Source organism: Leptopilina heterotoma, unplaced genomic scaffold (genome assembly GCF_015476425.1).
Source record: "Leptopilina heterotoma isolate Lh14 unplaced genomic scaffold, ASM1547642v1 Lhet_47, whole genome shotgun sequence".
Lineage (NCBI taxonomy): Eukaryota > Metazoa > Arthropoda > Insecta > Hymenoptera > Figitidae > Leptopilina > Leptopilina heterotoma.
The window spans coordinates 2890742-2909960 of record NW_025111098.1 but is presented as its reverse complement, the minus strand read 5'-3'; the positions used below and the strand labels follow the sequence as shown (position 1 = coordinate 2909960).

At 28.8% G+C, this 19219-nt stretch overlaps 1 protein-coding gene across 1 annotated transcript; it reads right to left on the bottom strand.

Moving 5' to 3' along the window:
* Positions 1–1769: 1769 nt before the first annotated feature.
* Positions 1770–18906, bottom strand: LOC122507371 (stAR-related lipid transfer protein 7, mitochondrial). Its single transcript, XM_043620037.1, has 8 exons — positions 18702–18906; positions 18472–18615; positions 11469–11787; positions 10632–10786; positions 9834–10099; positions 9582–9709; positions 2520–2659; positions 1770–2301 (listed from the first exon to the last, which is right to left on the bottom strand). The coding sequence occupies exons 1-8, from the start codon at positions 18712–18714 to the stop codon at positions 1964–1966; spliced, it is 1503 nt and encodes a 500-aa protein (XP_043475972.1). The 5' UTR covers positions 18715–18906; the 3' UTR covers positions 1770–1963.
* Between the last annotated feature and the right edge of the window lie 313 nt (positions 18907–19219).

The window sequence follows — 19219 nt, the reverse complement described above, 5'->3', positions numbered from 1 at the left end:
AAGCCGATTGGTTTATATAAAAACATTTCTTTTTATATGAGCCAACATTTTCGTGTACGCCGAAGCGGATATATAAACTGTTTTTGTTAAATACCAACACTGTGTGTGATAATCGACTCAAAAGCGTTGTTTCAATAAATGCAAAGTACTTTTTTTCCAAGTTAATTAATTGGAAAAGGTAAATGTAATGCATTTTCTTTTAGTGTTTTCCTTATATTTTGTGATGCAATATTGCATTGTTCTATTCGACGGTTGAAAATTGTAATTTAATTTTCCTTTTTCAAAATAGCGCCAATTTCTGGGTGTGAGACACAGCATATCACCAGTTGTGAGACGGTGTCAACACCCATCTGGGCAGCATAAAAAATACGACTTTGCAAGCATGTCAAGTGGAAAAAAGTCAATTAATTCAGAAGAAATCAATTTTAATGCTCTTGTTGAAGCTATTAAATTGTGTTTATTTGATAGTCATATTTTGGCGAATAAATATTATTATTTAGTATATAATAATATATATTATTAATATATTTAATTATTTCTACTAAACATAACGTTTTATGTCAAACTTATTAAATTTTAGCAATTTTTAATGAGTGTCTCACAACTGGAGACATTTTTTTTTTTTTGACAAAAGCGATGTGCTCGGAAAATGTATCGTAAAATTTTTTGAGTTCATCGAAACACTGTACTTTCTTTTAATAAAAGTTGCGTATTTCTGTTACCTTTCGAACGGTGTATTTTATTTACAATTTCGTTTACCCGTTTAATAAAACCCGTCTCACAACTAGACACTCTCCCCTATATAATAAAGTTAACCTTTTATTTTTGAAATATTGACTCAGTTTTTTCATTTTCTTTTATTAAAAAACTTAAATTTTCTAAAAGCCTAAAAGTGTCCGGACACTTTAGAAAACGTCACATTGAACGTCTTATAAAACCTTATTTTATGTTGACTTTCTGTGAATATTAAATAGATTTTTCAATTTATTTCTATTACATGGTCTATTTTCATTGTTGTAGATATAATTTGATGTTAGTTTATCAAGTCCAAAATAATTAAAATATAAAATATTTTCGCGCATGTCCGGGGCCTTATTTTTTTCCCAACAGGTTTGATTATTTTAAAATTGAATTTATGCTAAAGGTTGAAAGAAGCATTCTGTTTGACATACAAAAATTTAATTAATATTCCAAAAATATGAACACAAATTATTCACCAAAAAGCTTTGGTTTATTTTGTAATTTTTTCGATTATCCGGATTGGTGCCTGCATCCATTAGTCCAGATAATGGGGTCTCTACTGTATTTAAAATCCTTGCACGCAAGACTTTCTCACACGTTTACTTATTCAAGTACTTAACTAAAAGACAAAACTAGGTTATAAATATAATTTTTTGCTGTTTAGGTCCCTTTCTTCATTGTGCATCTCATACGATATTTGTATTCAGCAAACATTTTAGTCCAGAAATCACTTACATGACTAAATATTTCTAACAATCGATATATATATATATATATATATATATATATGTATCAAAGAATATAACAAAAAGTAGAAAAATATTTCAACAAAACTGTGGTTTGCCTAAATAAACTTGTGGCTTTTACAAATGCGGGTTGTGATCTTTATTTTATTCAGATTTCAGTTCTGCTTATTTTTAAATTGTAGTTTAAAGACTGATTTGAGGTATTTAATTATATAAAAAAAAGGTAGAGACCAATGAGAGAAGATATAATTAAAAACATTAGTAAATAATTACACCAAAATATTCTCTTATGAATATTTATTAAAACATTATACGACTACTTTTTATTGGTGAATTATTTACTAAAAACTAATAATTAAAAGTTTCCATAAAATGAAACTGGCTCGTTAATTATCTAACAAGGTTTTCGTTATCAATAAAGAAATAAAAACATATTTATTTTGTCAACATCTCTAAATTTTTAAACAGTTTAATCACTAAGCAAATAGCCTCGTGAAAAAGAAATAATTTAAAAATCCCTCATCTTCTTCATGTGAATTTTCAATTTCACTCGATTTATCCTTTTCTTGGACATCTATAATGTTGCTTTTCATTTGCGGTGAGAGTAAAATTTCACATTTTGACGAAATTATGTCCGACTGCGTATTGTCTAATTCATTATTTTTCGACTCTTCATTCGAAGTCTTGTCATCTGATGTTTCTTTGTCGCAAGTCTGTTTGTCTGCAACAGTTGTCAAAAGTTTCTCTCTTTCTTCCTTATATTTTTTGTAGTTCCTTGTTGCTTCTCTCATCCGGCATAAATAATCTGGCAACCCTGAAAAAATAAAAAGATGAAAATAAGTAATTTGTGCTGTAAACCAAAAAGGTAAGTCCTGGATAAGAGACTTGACTAAATAAAAGAGGTGATCATCTCAAATTCTTCTTCTTTTTCTTAAATGAACAAGAAGATATTAGTGCGATTTTTGTGTATTAGAACACTAGCATTAACCATTATTAATTTTATTATTAAATAAAATACAATTCGCTACTTACCGCTCATCGCAACCCACGAGGTGACAGCAGATGGTATATTCATCCCAGGATCATCGAAATATGTTAACCCAAACTCTATTCCATAGTCATTTATTTCTTTATAAGGCTTTATAACCATGTAAGACCAGTAAGATTTTACTCTAAAAAGATTAAAGTTGTAATAAAAGTAAAGTAATGATAGTGTGCTAGTGGTACGTTATGATAATCAGAATATATTTTTATCTAATACACTTATATTCTTCAAATTAAACTTCTAACAACATATACAAAAGACGAATAAATATTATATTGTCATGCCACACCGAAGCCAATTGCTTGTTAATCGTTTAAAAATGACCTACATAAGATTACTGGGGACTTTTCTAGTTCTTCTTTCTTTCTGAATAAAAATTTATCTGTGGCTGATAATTTTAATAATTCCCTCAAGTTACTGGCAACAATTAGCGAGATTTATACCTTTTGGTTAGAAATATTGTCTATGTTGATGACTGAATAAATCTCAACATTAAAGAAAGCAATGGTCGTATTCCTAACAAGCTATACGAAATTAATCATGTCGCCTCACCAAACATAATGGCTAATACAAGAAACCCGAAATCTTATAAGAAACTTATGCTAGAAGAATAAGTTACAGGGTGGCCACTTTTTTTGTAAAAAAAAATTCACGGTCATTTCCCGGTCCATTCCCGGTCATAAATTATTTTTCCCGGTCATAAATAATAACTCTGAAAATAAATTATTCAATGAAAGATTGAAAGAATTTCCTGATTTTTAGACAAAACTTTGACTTTTTCCCAAACCCTAAAAATATTTTAGTTTACTCTAAAAATAATTTTTAACTTAAATAGATTTTTTGAAATAAATATTTAATTATTATCCATTATTTTTTCATATAGTAGGTACTCAAATTTCAAAAAAAATTCAAATTTCAAATCCTTTAAATTTGAATAATTTTTAAGAATTGCTACTGCAACTTATTAAAAATTATTTTCAAAATTTCAATTCAATTATATTCTAGAAATAACTAAAATATTTCTAAAATCCACTTGTTTACAAGACAATTTCATGAAATTTTGAATAATTTGAAAATTTTTCAATTAAATATTACATATTTAAAAACATAACTAATTTGAAAAAATGTGAATAAAAATATTTTTAAAGACTAAATTATTCAGAATTTTTAATTAAAATCTTTTAAAATTCAACTTTTCTAAAACTTCAATTTGAAATTTTTTAAAATTCAATCTATAATAATATTAGTAATATTAATTTAACATTCTAAAAAATCGAAAAATTTGCTTATGAATAATTGTAAAAAAACTAATTGATATTAATGAAAAATACGGTTTTTTAAAATTTATTTTCTAAGAAAAGAAATTTTATTTATTTTTATTTACTTTATTTATTATTCAAAAATTCATTTTTATAAATTTCGTATCACTTTTGTTCTAATTAGTTCAAATTTTTAATAATTCTTATTTGTTTTGTTATAATAATAATTGCAAAAAAATTTTTAAATTGATTTATTTTTCATTATTTTATAGGATGTGAAATTTTTTCTCTTTGAAATTTTTTTGACAAATTTAATTAAAATTATATTTTGTTTAATTATTGTTAGAAATAGAAAGAATTTAAAATTAAATTTAATATTTTCTTTTTCTAAGTCTGTTATGTTGGACAACAAAATTCATAATTTTCTTATAAATTCTATAAATTGAATATTTTTATAGTACTTTTTATAAAATTCTCTGACAAAATATAAATAGATTTTATAGAAGATCATTCAATCTTTTTTAATGAAATATAGTTAATACCTAAGTCTTAAAATAAATATTTCTATTTTTTCTCACAAAGTAATGTGTGTTTTTAAAAAAAAAATTCCAAAATCCCGGTCAAGATCAAAATTCACTGTCATTTCCCGGTTTTTCCCTGTCCAAAAAAATTCACTGTCATTTCCCGGTTTTCCCGGTTTCCCGGTCCAGCGGCCACCCTGAAGTTACCTGTGATGAAATAGTATATTAAGCAACAAGAGGAGAAAGGCAGCCATTTCTTTACGGTGATTTTTGTGACACGAGTGGAGGTCGAGGGCGCCGTAGGCGCCCCGAGACCGGAACGAGTGTCACAAAAATCATTGTAAAGAAATTGGCTGCCTTTATTCTCGTGTTACTTACGATATTTTTTATTCCTAATGCACAAAAGCGGCGATTTCAGAAAGCAGACGACAGGGAGTAAAAGTCATTCACTTGTTCGATTTGTATGAAAATGGCGGCCGATTTCTCCCTTGGGCAAGAAAAATGCATGTGAACAGCTAATTTTCTTGCCCTTGGGAGAACACGGCCGCCATTTTCATACGGTCGAAGAAATGAATGACTTTCCTCCCTGTCGGCTGCTATCAGAAAGCGCCGTTTTTGTGCATGTGGGATAAAAAGGAAGATTATTCAACTGATAAAGAATTGGTACGGTAACGCTTTCTTCAGCTTCAATATTTCCTCTTTGGTATTTCCATTTCAGAACCTTTAAAATACTTTTAAAAGGGACAGAATTCTTTTACCCCATATTGAGAAAAAACGTGGTTGTGAATTTTTTGGAGCAAGAAATGAGAATGAGAAATCCACAAGAAGACGCAATATGGCCACAAAATTATGCGATTTTCAATCTTTATTAATCCTTTAAAAATGTGACAACTTTAGTGCGAAGTAAGGACACTACAAGTTGAACTCAAGAAGGAGGAACGAAACACAATGATACCTAATGATTTGGACAGAAATATATGGGGCATTCCAGGCCAAATCGGAAATTATTTTGCTTTTGCATCTCAAATTTTTTTTAAACATTATTTTTCTTTTAGTACTCTTTGAAATGAGCTACTATAATTTTTTTTTTTAAATTTTTTCATAAAGCGGTTCAGGAGATACAGATTTTTGAAAAATGACGTTTTTTACGTAAATTTTTTTTTAAATGCTTATAACTCGTTTAAAAATTGATCAAATTGGACGTTTTTATAATGAAAAGTTTTATTTTCACGCGTAGTTTTTAATAAAAATATTTAAAAAATTTTTTTAAATAATTTACGATATGATTTTAAAATTTTTTAAATAAAATTTCATTTTTAACAATGTACACTGAGAAAAATAGAGTTTAAAAAACTGGGAGTCAATATTGAAAAAACTGGACTCAGTCCAGTAAAAGTACATTAATTCATTTCCATCAACACGGAGAGAGAATATATATTAAATTTTGTAAAAGTATTTTACAAATTGGGGAGAAAGTGCAACAAAGCGAAATTTTGATATAGAAAATACTAAACTTTAAAAAAAGTTTTGTGAAATTTATTAAAGTTATATTAGAATTTAATTAATATTCTTGATATTTGATATAATTATACTAAATTTCACATAAGTTTTTTTAAAGTTTAGTATTTTTTATATCAAAATTTTGCTTTGTCGCACTTTTTCCCCAATTTGAAAATATTTTTACAAAATTTAATATATATTCTCTCTCCGTGAAGCATCTTAGGGTGTTGCGTATAGTGTATAGAGGGCCTTAGTTCCAAATATCACTGTAAAGAGCATTGAAACACAGGCGAAGATTATAAGGCGCGCTGCAGTGTGCATAGTAGAGAAACTGGACTCAGTCCCCTACTTCGAAATTTTCACAATGAGGGAACGCAGGCGCGGAACCTGTCAAAATAAATGGCCGACGCGACGCGAAACGAGTGTTTCCTTGTATTCACTTCGTCAATTTTATATAAAAAAAACAATAACCAATCATTAAAAAAAAAGAAAAATGTGTTAAATGCACTCTTTATATATTCATATTCCTTAATTCACAAGTTTTATTCTTCCAACATCTTCATACTTACAATTAACAACTAAATGCATCGGAAAATCTTACAATCATACGGGATTGAACACCTACCTAACCATACAACTAAATATACGCATATAATTATAAATCGCACGCTTTTACATTAAGCCTCTCGGCTACGCAATCGATGGGGGAAATTTCCCATTTAAGAAACAGCCCTTACCAATGAAATAAATTAGATCATGCGTGGATTTTACTTTGTAATTAATGTAAGTATGGATGTCAACAATATTTATAATATTGAATAAATAATATTGTCAACTAGTTTAAATTTGATACGGTTATTAGAATTTAATAATAAATAAATAAAAAACATTAATTTTTTCTTAATAACCTTGAAACCTTTTTTAAGTTTGACAGTCCTCATGGTAAATTTGATTATTCTTTTTTTTCGTGTACAAAATAGTGAATTGACCTTGAATGAAATGTATAATTAATTATTCTCACAGCAATATTTAATAATTTAATGAACTTAACTGCACTGCATAATAGTTGAGAGTAGTAAGAGTAAGTGAAACGGTAAGATAAGTGAACGACCATTAGTGTGAGAGAGAGAGAATAACTTGTGGTTTTCGAGTAGGTATCTACTTTATGTGCACGGCGTTCATTTTTCGAAAGAACTGGACTGAGTACTAGTTGTTCAATAATCGCTTCTATTATTGACTTGTGTTTTGTACACTGCCGCGTTCTTTTAACAATTACATGAGAAAGAAATTTCTCATTCCAATTTTTTATACTCTTATTCCCTCTTAGACTATATAAACAGTCTTGTTTAAGCTGATGAATGGGATAACTTGTGTTGAGTCCCAAACTGTTCAGCTATGGAACTTCTAATACTATAGTGTGTACCTGTCACATATTATTCTATAAAGGAGTACTACATTGACTGCATAAATCATTTTTCCATTTTTCTCCGTGTATGTATCAATAAATTTTTTTCAAAATTTTTTGTAAGAAACTAGCACTAAATTAACAATTTTTAAGTCTTGTCCGATTGTGGGAAAACGATGGGATCTATTTATTTTGAAATTTTTAATTTTGATATACGCAGTGGTGGCCAAATGACTAACTTGCCATTTGACAAAATCACACAAATTTTTCACAGCAAATGTGTTTTCAAACTGACTCTTTCCAAACTTAACCTTCTTTCTGCGTAAAATTGTGATTTGGTCAAATGACAAGTTAGGCCTTCCATTTTCACTGTGTATATAAAAATTAAAATTTTTTAAATAAATAGATCCCCTCGTTTGCCCACGATCGGACAAGGCTTAAAAATTGTTAATTTAGTGCTAGTTTCTTACAAAAAATTTTTTTAAAAAATTGATCGATACATTGTTAAAAATGAAATTTTATTTAAAAAATTTTTAAATCTGATCGTAAATTATTTAAAAAATTTTTTAAAATATTTTTATTAAAAACTACGCGTGAAAACAAAACTTTTCATTATAAAAACGTCCAATTTGATCAATTTTTGACCGAGTTATAAGCATTTAAAAAAAAATTTACGTAATGAACGTCATGTTTCAAAAATCTGTATCTCCTGAACCGCTTTATGAAAAAATTTGAAAAAAATCGGGTAGCTCTTTTTGAAAAGTACTAAAAGAAAAAAAATGTTTAAAAAAATTTTGAGATGCAAAAGCAAAATAATTTCCGATTTGGCCTGGAATGCCCCATATATAATTAATAGACTTTCTTTTTATAAAATGTACTTTTGTAAAAAATGACTACTTCTTAGGGGCCGTACACATAATACGTCACGCGGCTAGGGGGAGGGAGGGGGTCTGAGAATTGTGACTAAGTGTGACATGGGGGAGGGGGGGGGGGAGTGAACTCATGTGTTACGTCACAATCTTTTAAATTCAAAGATTATAAGAAATTATATGTGACAATGGCACTTTTTCTAAATTAAACAAGTTAAAAATGCTCTAAACTATTTAATATCTATTATATGTACCTGTTTAACATCTATTGGTATATTATTTATAATATGATAAGTAATATATTCTCTTAATTTGAATCAGTTAAAAATCATGGTTTTAACTGGCAATCAGCAGTGACTGTCTTTTTGTATCTGAATCAGTTAAAAATAACTGAAAAATTATCCACAAAACACCGAAACTTTTCTAAATATATGTATATTAAAGATTTGCTTGCATACTTCGAAAAGTTTACTAGCAATTAGTTTATTTAAAATTGTGTAGATTTAAATTTCTCACTCCAATAAATGTTTATCGTCAAATTTTCTTAAAAATATAGCTTGAAACTTTCCTGAACATTTAATTACACTTTTGACTATACTTTCGTAAAAATTTTGCTGAAAATTTAAGTTAAATTTTCAGGAAAGTTTCGCGCTAAACATTTATTGGAGTGGGATATTTAAATCTTTATACAATTTTCACTAAACATTGCATTTAAATATTTCGAAGCTTGCCTTCAATAAATTGTTAGGAAAGTTTCGGTGCTATGTAGGTAGTTAAACGTGACTAATAATTGAATCAAACCAAAAAAATTGTATTGAAACATCAGTTATTTTTAACTAATTGTTAGAAAAAAATATTACTATTTGAATTAGTGACTGACTTTTTGCTTCTAAATCAGGTATTTTTAACTGATTCAATAATTTAGAGTGTAGGATATAATATATAATGTCCAATGTATAAAATTTACAGTGAAATTTACGTGTGTGACGTGACGTAGGGGGAGGGAGGGGTTCAAGGTTTGTGACGAAGTGTGACATAGGGGGAGGGAGGGGTCAAAAATGGTCAAAAATCGCGTGACGTATTATGTGTACGGCCCCTTAAAGAAGCTAGGGGAACTTGTACAATTCATTTGTAACGTTTTATCACTAAAATAAAATTTTATCTAATTTTACTTGACCTATTACATAAAATTGTTCTTTGGGCATGATGTTCTATTTCTTAGGAACCGTGGATATTGTACGTGCTCATTGTAAAGCTGTACTACTAAGACACCTTGTACTCTCTAAATCTGAATCAGCGAAATTTCACTGATTATTTAGTGAAACTTGACTATATTTTTCGTTTGTACTGCAATTTTCTAAAAGCAACACTACATATTGTCCAAATGAAAGGTGTTAATTTTACAACATTCTTGCGCACTAATTACCTTGTGGTTTTTAGGATGTTAATCCAATATCAGTCATTTAATTTAATTTAATTTATAAATAGAATTTACCTATATGTATCAGTTCTTGTGGGAGCTTTTGGATGGTCTGTTGTTTTACTTGCTATAATAACGGTATCTGTTTCCTTTTTATGCATCCACTTTCTTTGATAGACATAGTCTCTATTTGCAAACAGTCTCTGAAATTTTTAAAAACTGTCAATATAAGTTAATTCTATAAGACAATCATTAATGCCAGTACGTGACATAAAACTTCATCTAGTCTAGGTATATAAAAATACAATCAAGTTTTAAAAAACTTACAGGCCACATCATTTCCCAGTACATAATATCACTGCCACAATCTTCTGCTGATTCTGTAAGAGGATCTGTGTCTATAATATCTAATTCTTTGGCTGTATTGTCCCATTTTTTTCTATATTCAATATCTAACTGCACTTGTAGAAAATCAGCTGCAGTTATATCAGAAAAGGATGCATATACTTTATAAGCGTATAATCCTGAGTTTGATTCTAATCTACGCCATATGAGCATATCCTCCCGTTCAATAAAAGGTTCCCAAGGTTCATCTGTGATTATTAATAGTTTATTTATTTATCACTCGTCTTAATCCTTACAATTTAATTTAAAGTTGGAGAACTCGCATTTGACCGGACCACCCGTCTAATGGGTTCTCTCGCAATGGAACCTGTACAGGATCCTTGTCTTATTTCCTGAAAAGGCACGTGATACGTTCCGGTGCAGGTTTTTATCAAGAATCCCTAAAGGAAATTGCATAGGAGCCTTTAATTAAAGGAGCCTTTAAGGATCATGTACAGGGTGTTTAGCTGGGTAGAAAATCTCTCTTGAGTACAACCGGTTTATTGACGGCCGAGTTCTAATTGTGTGTACTGGACAATAATCGACAGTGCACATCATTGTACCTCGACGTCAAACCTTCCGCTTGAGAAAACACCCATTCAAGTACTAACCGCACTGGATGTTGCTGAACCTCGATGAGGTCACGGAGTCTCACTACCCAGCTGTACTATTAGTTGTTATTATAATTATTTGACATTGAAAACCCAAATTTCAAGTATGAATAAAGTAAGATAAAGTTACCTTGATTATTAATAGCCTTAGCATTATTGTTTCCATAGCAATTACAGTAAGTAACACCATCCTGTTTAGTGTCGATTATTAAACGTTTATGACACTGAGAACACGTTACAGTATTTGCAAGTAATTTATAAATTTCATCTATTTCGTGGGTGTAACTGTTAACAAAAACTAAATTTAAATGTGGATTTTTTTGTACCCACACAGAAAAAACCGATATGGTCCAGTTAGAAATTTTCTTACTAAAACTCAAAATGAGTAACAGCGGCATCATTTTTTCTGCTTATCCAAATGAGATTTGTATAGGGATCATTGTGATTCCATGTTTTTTCTGTGTTCACATAATTAATTTTATAGTATTATTGAAACATATTAAACCACTTATAAACAAAGCACATAATTTAAATCTTTAAAATTTGTATAGTACAGGTTTTCTATAAAAATTAAACATTTGTGACACTCTACGATGAAAGGGACCTATCTCCGAAGTAACTCTTTTATTTTTTATGATTCAGAATTTTTTCTAATAAAATTATGTGACTTTTTACATATTATTATATTTATTACCATTTGAATGATAATTTTCTTGATTCATGTCTACTGTAAACTTGCTTAATTGTAATATAGATTTTTATTCAGTGTTACTTCTCAATTACTTTAATTTTACACTTCTCGATATAACCATAATCGAAGTCGACAAAGATTGTCAACGTCACTTTACTGTGATAGATTAAGAAGAGAATTTTTAGTTCCATTTGCATCTTTTGCAAAAAAAGAAAACGTCTTTTTGTGTAAGTGGTTTTATAATTTCAAATATAGAAATGTATAAAAATAGTTTACCTCTCCATCTCTTTATTAGTTATTCTTTCGTTTTCCCAGTTATAAGCAACAATGCCTGTTGTACTCAGTAGATATGTCTTATTTTTCTGAAAACCTTTTTTCCTCCAATACTTGATGAATTCTTTTAAGAGAAGTTTGTCCCATAGTTTTATATACAATTGAAATATCTGAACACTTTGTTCAATACGTTTTACTGCTAAGAATTCTATCTGCTTTACACATGTACAAATTATTTTAACACCTTGCTCTGTGATCCATGAATTTATATGTCGGCTATACCATCTGCTTAGTTTACCGTAAGTCCACGGTCGGCTGGAAACTAAATAAAGAATTTTGAAAATTATCATTATTTATACACTCGTCTTTTTCTTTTAATACTAACGTTACAAGTGTCCACGTCGAAATCCTCCTTAAGGTATTTGTCGCGTAAATTCGTTTTCGACAGTTTTTTTTTAAATTTCACATAATTATTCTTTGGATATTTATCTACAAAATAAGGCCTATTAAAATAAAATTGACCGTCTGTAAGTCTCAAAAAATGAAATCAAAGTTTCGATTTTTAACATGTACGGTATAGGAAAACCATATGAAAACCACGGATTTTTAATTTTTGCACTTATACTAATCGACAGATTTTTTAGAAAAACTAAAGTTTTATTTATTGAACCAAAATGAACTTTTATAAAAAAAATGAAAATTTTTCACCGTCTTGTTTAAAAGATATTTAACATCAAACTTGAAAATTTATTTTAACATTTATTGTAAATGACAGGTGAATTCGTAAACGTGGCAATAGCGCTTGTTAAATACTATAGCTCGTCTGCTACTTTTAGCGCGAAATTTTAAAGACGGCCATACGCCAAACTTGCGACGTTGCCACGATCGTTTTTCATGCGAGAGGTTATGAATATACATTGAGAACATCTGTGTGTCAAACTGTACGTCCGCAAAAGTTTTTCGGAAACTCGCATTCATAATCGTTTTATAAGTACAGTCAACAGATACAAACTTTTGAGAGTGACCAGTCGCGCGACAAATACCTTAAATTTAAAAATTGAGGGCCTGGATGCTACTAGGTGTTACGGGCCATTTACTTAACATGGCGCGTAACACCTCATAGCGTCCAGCCCCTCAATTATAATTTAATTACTAAGACTAGGTCTGCAGAACAATTTGAAATTAGAAGTACTTCGTTAGCTGTAGTCGTTGTCAGATTTTCATATTGATTTCTAAGATTTCTTGAGATTTTAGGGATTGCCGGCTCGACTGCCATACTTGCAATATATATTGAATGTTACAAACACCGATGAAAACTGAGTTGGATTTAGTTATAATGTAGCCTTTCAAACTTCAATTTAATTTGGTTTGTTAGGCATGACGCTTGAGCATCACGGAAATTATTAGACATGGAGAGGCGCTCAAATAATTATGTTAAATGCCAAACTTGTTAATTCTTTGAGCTTTATTGATAAAACAGATATGTTTTAAGATATAAAATAATAAATGCATTAAAATTTCAGACCCATAACAATTCTCAGTGCAATTCCAAAGATCTTTGAGAGCTTAATTTTTGATCATTTATACAGGACTGCTTCGCACTGCCGTACTAAGGAAAAACTTACATAAGTGCAATCCAGTCAAGAACTCTGTTTTAGAAATAAAAATTTAATAATTAAATGACACTTCTCTATTAAAAGTGTATGTGCTGATTCTAATTTCGCAAAAAAAATTATTTATTTAAACAAATTCTATGCAAAATGTGACTTACGATGTCTATCTTTTGAAAATACGAAGGAAAAACTCTAAAAACACATCGTCACTTGCGTTGTTTCTTCCCGCACGGGTACACGAGCTTGGCACAACGATCAGAATTAAAAACTTGCACATTTCCTATGTCGCTTGGTAGGGAGCAGTGCATGGTAATATTCTGTACTTCTCCGAACATACGCGAATATAACCGAAGTGCACTTACGTCAATTCGTGGTGCCTCGGCCAAATTTACGATAGAAGAACTTACACATGTTTCGAGAATGCAGTTACGTGGTTTTCATTTCGCACGCAACCATCGTGCTCGATAGAAAAAGAACATATGTCACATTGTATAAGTTTTTCCTTCGTACTTGATACTCGAGTTCGATGATTCGTACGATTTTCAGAGCACGCAAAGTACTTCGTGTAAGTTTTTATCAAGTATTTCTTTATTTTCTTCATATTCTTTGATTTTTAATTATCGTTTTTTGCACTTATTAATTGATATATTTAATTTTTATTAACACAGGTAAATGCAGTTCTTCTTTCCGAGTTGATTGATACCAAAAACTAATATTTCACAAAATTGTTAGTTATATAAGTTTTTCCTTAGTACGGCAGCGCACATCTTTATAGATGAGCAACACGGCTTTATTCAGGGAAGACCAACATCGACTAATCTTGGAATATTTGCTAATTTTTTAACGCTAAATGTTGGAATGGGTTTTCAAATTGATGCTATATACGCAGATTTTACTAAAGCATATGACAGAGTTGATCACTTTGTACTTTCAAGAAAATGACAAAAGATTGGAATATCTGACAATTTGTTAAAAGATAACATTCTGATAGATATCATCTTGTTAAAGTTTCTTATCAGTATTCTAATCCATTTTTAGCAACATCTGGTGGTCCACAAGGATCAAATATTGGTCCACTATATTTATTATTCATTATTTACATGAATGATATTAAATGCGTTTTTTTAAAATTCTTTTTTCCTTCTTTATGCAGATAATTTGAAAATTTAAAATGTACATATATGGCATTTTTCGATGAAGACGCTCCAAACAGAAAGGGGATCAGAATAGGATGCAGTGGGAAAGAAATTATTATTTAATAAAATTTGCATGTTCGCTTCTACGAAAAGAACCTTGGGAATGCAGAAAGTACAGCATAATTTCGCATATATATATATTTTTACGCTGACTACCAAGATACAGTAAGAAAACTCTAAATTCTTCAGAGAAAGTAATTGCAACCTTTAAAAATAGCAAAATCTTTTCTTTTTCTTTTAATGATAAATTTTGGAACTTTCGCAGGGAATCATTCCAAATGTGGGGGTTCATCAGATTATTTAAATGTATTTGGTCGAATTAAGTACACTGCGGGTGGCTAGCTTTTTATTTATAACTCGTACAAATATAGCTGTCCTAAAAAAAAACGCTTTGGAGGGTAAGAAGCTTGTGAAATAAGGATTGTTTCTTTTAAAAAAAACTCGAAAAAGGCTTAAAATTATTTTAAAAAATTGTTATTTAATGTTTTTTATAAACATTACATTCTGTAGTTTCAAACTTGAAAAGTTTCGATTAAAAAACTCTCTAAGCACTTTTGGTTTTTTTCAATTATTTGTAGGTAACTGTCCTCTAAGAAAAACGTAATTTTTTAAAAAAGTGTGCATCAGTCTTTTGAGTTTTGTCAAAAATGAATTTTTTTAAATTCTTCGATTAAAGAGTTAAGATTATTTTCCTTATAATTGTGATCACTAGGAGAAAGGACATTTTTTTGTGAGGCTCTGCTTATCAATCAGCAAAAAATAAAAATATTCTACATTCAAGTTATTATTTAATAGGTTTCAAAATGTAACTAGGTATCTTAAACATAAAATAGATGGAAGGACTTATTTATAAAAAAAATATCTGGTAAAAATTAATTTCGTTTACTTTTTTCGATTCTTGAATTGCAGGCTTCGAAGTCTAGTAGCAGGTCAAAAAAAGTGTGAAAAAGTAGCATTTTGGAAGAAAAAAGTGTCCTCTAAATTGAAAAAAGAGTGGCAAAAAGTAGCATATTAAAAATGAAGTAAAATTAGTTTTTTAAGTAAGAAAATTAAGTGAATATATGTTGTTGTCCAAAAAATTGAAAGAAAAAAATACTAAACATAGGAATTCACAAAATTTTTTTTAAATTTTGATTTATAAACATAAAACATGAAAATATAATAGCTTTTTTGTCGATATTTTACATTAAAAAGTTTTATTTACATAATGAAATGTAATTGTTAATAATACTTAAATGAGATCTTTCATAAGAATTTGTTTTTTAATAACAGGCTCATAATTTTGAGAAGTTAAATTGACACCTTCTTTCTCCTTATTATTTTTTAAAAAACTATCAATAACTTTTTATCAGCCATCTAATTTTTAAAAATGAAACGTAAACATTTTTTAGTAATTTACTAATAATAGATATCAAAATGAAAAAAATGGATTGTTTTTAGTCATATAAATTTTTTAAATTTTAGAATCCACATAGCCATAATTTTGTACAATAATAAATTATGAGCAATTTAATTCCAATAAAAAAAAATTATAATTTTTTTTAGATAGATCTTAAATCTTTATATAAATGATTTTTTTATTATTGAACAACCGACTTAAAACACTGTATTATTGAAAATACAAATAATATTTTTAAATTTGACATAAAGTTTGTAAACATAATATGTGGACGTCCACATGAAAAGGGCCCATATTGTCGGTTCCAGTTTTCGAGATAATCGCAATTTAGTAATTTTTGAGCAAATTCTTAATTTTTTTTTTATTTTTTATTATCAATCTACATGTTTTGACAAATCGAATCATGCGGTTTTCATTAATTTATCGATAATTTAACTGTTTGATTTCATTGGTTCTTTAGAAAAATGAAAAGGGCCCATTTTGTCGGTCATTTGCAAAAGTAATCCGTATTTTAAAAATGGAGGTATAGAAAAATTTAAAACCTCTTGATTTTTCATCTCTAAGGTGTCCTGGACTGTAAACAATTCTTATCTGAATAACTTCTCAGAAGAACCAGAGATATTGATGTTAGAGTCTTTTTTCGTAATTATCGAAATGAAAATTTGGATATTGCGTCAATTTTTTCATAATAGAGACTGTCAAAAATTTTTAAATAAGTTTAATATCTATTCTTTTTCTTCAAATGACACAATAAAATTGTACCTAATCATTAATCCTGTAAAAAAATGGTTCTTTAATAGAAAAACTGTCCTTTTTAGAAAAGGGCCCATATTGTCGGTTTTTAAATTAATTAATTAATTAAGGGGAGGGGGTGGTTCTAAAAATTTAAAACCTGTTGGTTTTTTATCTTCAAGGTGCCCTGAACTAGAAACAATTCTTATCTGAATAACTTCCAAGAAGAACCAGAGATACAACAATTAGTTGGTATCGCAATCTTTAATTCCGTTTTTCTCGAAATGACGTTTTTGGCGTTCTAAACTTTGAAATTCCGTAACTCAGCGAATTTTCAACCAAAAAAGTTCTAAGACCACTCAAAATTCTCCAAATTTTGCCAGGATTACGCCCATATAGATAACTCCAATAGTGCCAAAATGGGCCCTTTTCATGTGGACGTCCACATATAATAAATAATCACGTTAAATAAATATTATTTTGGATTTTTATTCAAACAATTTATATAACCAAAAGAATTAAGTTTTCATTCTTAATTGATTTTTTCTATACTTGATGAAACTTTTATAAAGTCAAAAAAGGTATTAGGTACTATTAAATTATATAGTGAAAAATTTAGTTTTTAAATTTTTTAAGAAGCTTAAAGAATAATAAAATTAGATACGAAAAATTCGAAACGTTAAAAAGTTGTAATTTAATAAACATCTTCTATTAGTAATTATTATAATATATTATAATCACGCGTCCAATAATAAATTTAATTCACTTGGCGGGTTTTTTGAAATCTACGAAATTCACCAAAAAAACTAAAATTCTTGAATTCTGTAAATTTTTTTTACCTTTTTTGAAAAAAAGTAGCATTTAGTAGCTTTTTGACAGAATAAGTAGCAAAAAGTAGGCTTGACCAAAAAAAGTGTCAAAAAAGTGGAAAAGTGTGTCACTTCGAAGCCTGGAATTGATATGTCACTAAGCTTAAATTTGACTGCATCCTAATCAAAATATCAATTAAAGCATCCAAAGGTGTCAAATTATAAACTCAAAATTTGGTACAAAACGGTACCACTCGTAGAATAAATTTTTTATCGGATGTAGTGTAATAAAATATTAATTCAAATAGTTCTGCCACATAATTTTTAATTGTTTGTGCAACATAATGTTAATTAAATTTGCATTTAATAAAATGATCATTAGTGCAATGTGATAAAAAAAATAATTTCTTTAAACAATGATTTTTCAAGCTGAAAATTAAAACAATGATATCAAAAATGTTTTAATAATATTGTAATTTAATTTCAATCTTTAATTAATTTATTAAAAATTATTAAAAATAAATATTTTTGTCAACTTTTGAAATGGTGAAAATATAGAACACATTTTCGTGAATTCGATTAATATAATTAATTTGACTACCAAATTAGGGTTATTACATTGACTAGTCATTTCACTTTGTGAGTTTTTAAAACTAAAATTTTAAACATAAAAACTATACTAGGTGCTGAAAGTAGATGATAAAAAGACAAAAATATTATCTCCTTTTAGTGTAGGTAGTAAATTTATAAAAAATTATAAAATTGACACATTAAAAGTATTAATTTTACAAAAGGAATTTTAAATTCGCTGCTTTTAAAGACGTTATTGTACAAATTTCTTTAAAAATCCGTAAAAACAGTAAACATACAGAAAATTCTTTTTTACAGTGTAGTATAATTGATTAAATTTATTTTTTCGTGTCAGGAGAAATCCACTTAACCAATGACACTAATAAACTAGCTTAATTTAATTATGTTAAACTCAGTCAAAGTCGTTGATTTTTACATCTAGCTTTAAAGGTAAAACTGTCAGGACTTTGAAATGAAAAGAGAATTTACTAAGAAACTTATAATAAGAATGTATTTCCTTAAAATAGTTTTCAACAATGAGGGAATTTTTGCATTTTTGCATTTTTCCGGTTTCTTATACTAGTCGCAACAAGGTTCTTTGAAACACAAGACTAATACGGACATTTATTTTAGAGAATTAGTTTGGATAATTTTGTTCTTGATTTAAAAGAAATGACTTTATCTTACCTAATCTTTTGAATGAGCGGCAGTGACCGAAGTAGAGAGAATCAAGAGGAGTTCTGACACAAACAGCTCTCGAAAGATGTGAATGAGAAGATCTCATCAGCGTATTCGATATATGTACAGCAAACATTATAAATATTGTTGACACTACAACATTAACAATAAATTGTATAATAATCTGCACTAATTAGTGAGTGTCGTAACTGCACGCAAGTTTATGAAAAAAAAATTACCTGTCTGCTTCATAAATTCTCATTCATGTTTAGATAAAAGTTGATTAACCAAGTTCAAATTTCAATTTCTTCAATCCATATGAAATTGTTTACTAATTAAAAGTTATTTTAATATATAATTACAGTGGTACTTAAAAAGGTTATGATGTGGAGAAAAGAGTAAACATCGCTTTTGAACATGGTAAAGTCCAACGCACAATAGGTTCGCGAAAGTCGTTCGCGAACGAGACGCATGAGATAGACAAGGACACAAATATATATCTCTGTCCTTTTCTAACTCATGCTTTGCGTTCGCGAACGACTTTCCCGAATCTATTGTGCTTAGGCCTTAACTTGTGGTAACTGCTAGGGTTGTGAGTGATGAAACGTTTCATTGAAACAATGAAACTTTCATTTGAAAGTTTCAATGTTTCATAAGCGAAAGTTTCATTAATTTCATGAAACATTGAAGAACCAATAATTAAGCTTTATTTGCACATGCGCAGTTGTCAGTTTAGGTTAGATAATCTCTAGAAATT

Bases quoted from the DNA above. Each gene is read 5' to 3' on its own strand.
- LOC122507371 (XM_043620037.1), bottom strand. The intron at 10,787-11,468 runs GTAAACTATTTT...TTTTGTTAACAG, and splicing joins ACTAATAAAGAGATGGAGAG to TTACACCCACGAAATAGATG. The intron at 2,660-9,581 runs GTAAATTCTATT...TAATCTTTTTAG, and splicing joins ACAAGAACTGATACATATAG to AGTAAAATCTTACTGGTCTT.